The 584-nt window shown below is 74.7% G+C and overlaps 1 protein-coding gene across 1 annotated transcript in view; it reads left to right on the forward strand.

Moving 5' to 3' along the window:
- Positions 1-277: 277 nt before the first annotated feature.
- PLD3 (phospholipase D family member 3) overlaps positions 278-584 on the forward strand; it is a 22,793-nt gene continuing 22,486 nt past the window's right edge. Inside the window, exon 1 of the mRNA XM_015407653.1 lies at positions 278-538. Within this exon, the coding sequence (XP_015263139.1) occupies positions 278-538 (261 nt within the window). The remainder of the gene's footprint in view (positions 539-584) is intronic.

The raw sequence follows: 584 nt of genomic DNA on the forward strand, positions 1-584 counted from the left end.
CCCGGCCCGGCCCTCGGAGCACCGCTGCACGCACGACCACCCCCCCCAGCCCCGACTCTCCCGCTGTGGGTGGGCGGGACACTGAGATGCAGCGCTTCTTCGCCGTCACGCGTGCAACCGCCCGCCCCGTCCCGTCCCCTCTCCCCCCCCCCCGCTGGCTACAATGGTTCGTCCCAAGCCCTGGCCCTCCCTTCGCCTCTCCCCGGCCTTCCGCCCTTCCTGAGGAAGGGACCATTGACAGAGCCGGGGGAGAAGAAACGGGTGGGGGCCCCCTTTCATGGAGTCGCCCAACCTCCCTTGGAAGAGCCGGGCCGCCGGAGCCCTTCGCACGTCGCCCTCCCCTCCCGGGAGGAGATGGTACGGACCGGACTGGGAGCCCCGCCCGTCGCAGGGCAAGAGGGGCGGAGCCCGCGCCCCCGCCTTAACCCGTTCTCTGCCGCTGCGCAGACCGGCTCCGAGGACAAAGGCAGCCCGAGCGAGGAGGAGGAGGAGGAGGGGGGCGCGGCACCTGGCGGCGGCGGCGGCGGCGGCGGGACAGGTGAGGGCGGCACAGGTGGGTCCGCGGCGGGGGGGGGGCTGGGGCG

This window comes from Gekko japonicus, unplaced genomic scaffold, assembly GCF_001447785.1.
Source record: "Gekko japonicus isolate JY-2015 unplaced genomic scaffold, Gekko_japonicus_V1.1 scaffold1471, whole genome shotgun sequence".
In the NCBI taxonomy this organism is placed as follows: Eukaryota; Metazoa; Chordata; class Lepidosauria; order Squamata; family Gekkonidae; genus Gekko; species Gekko japonicus.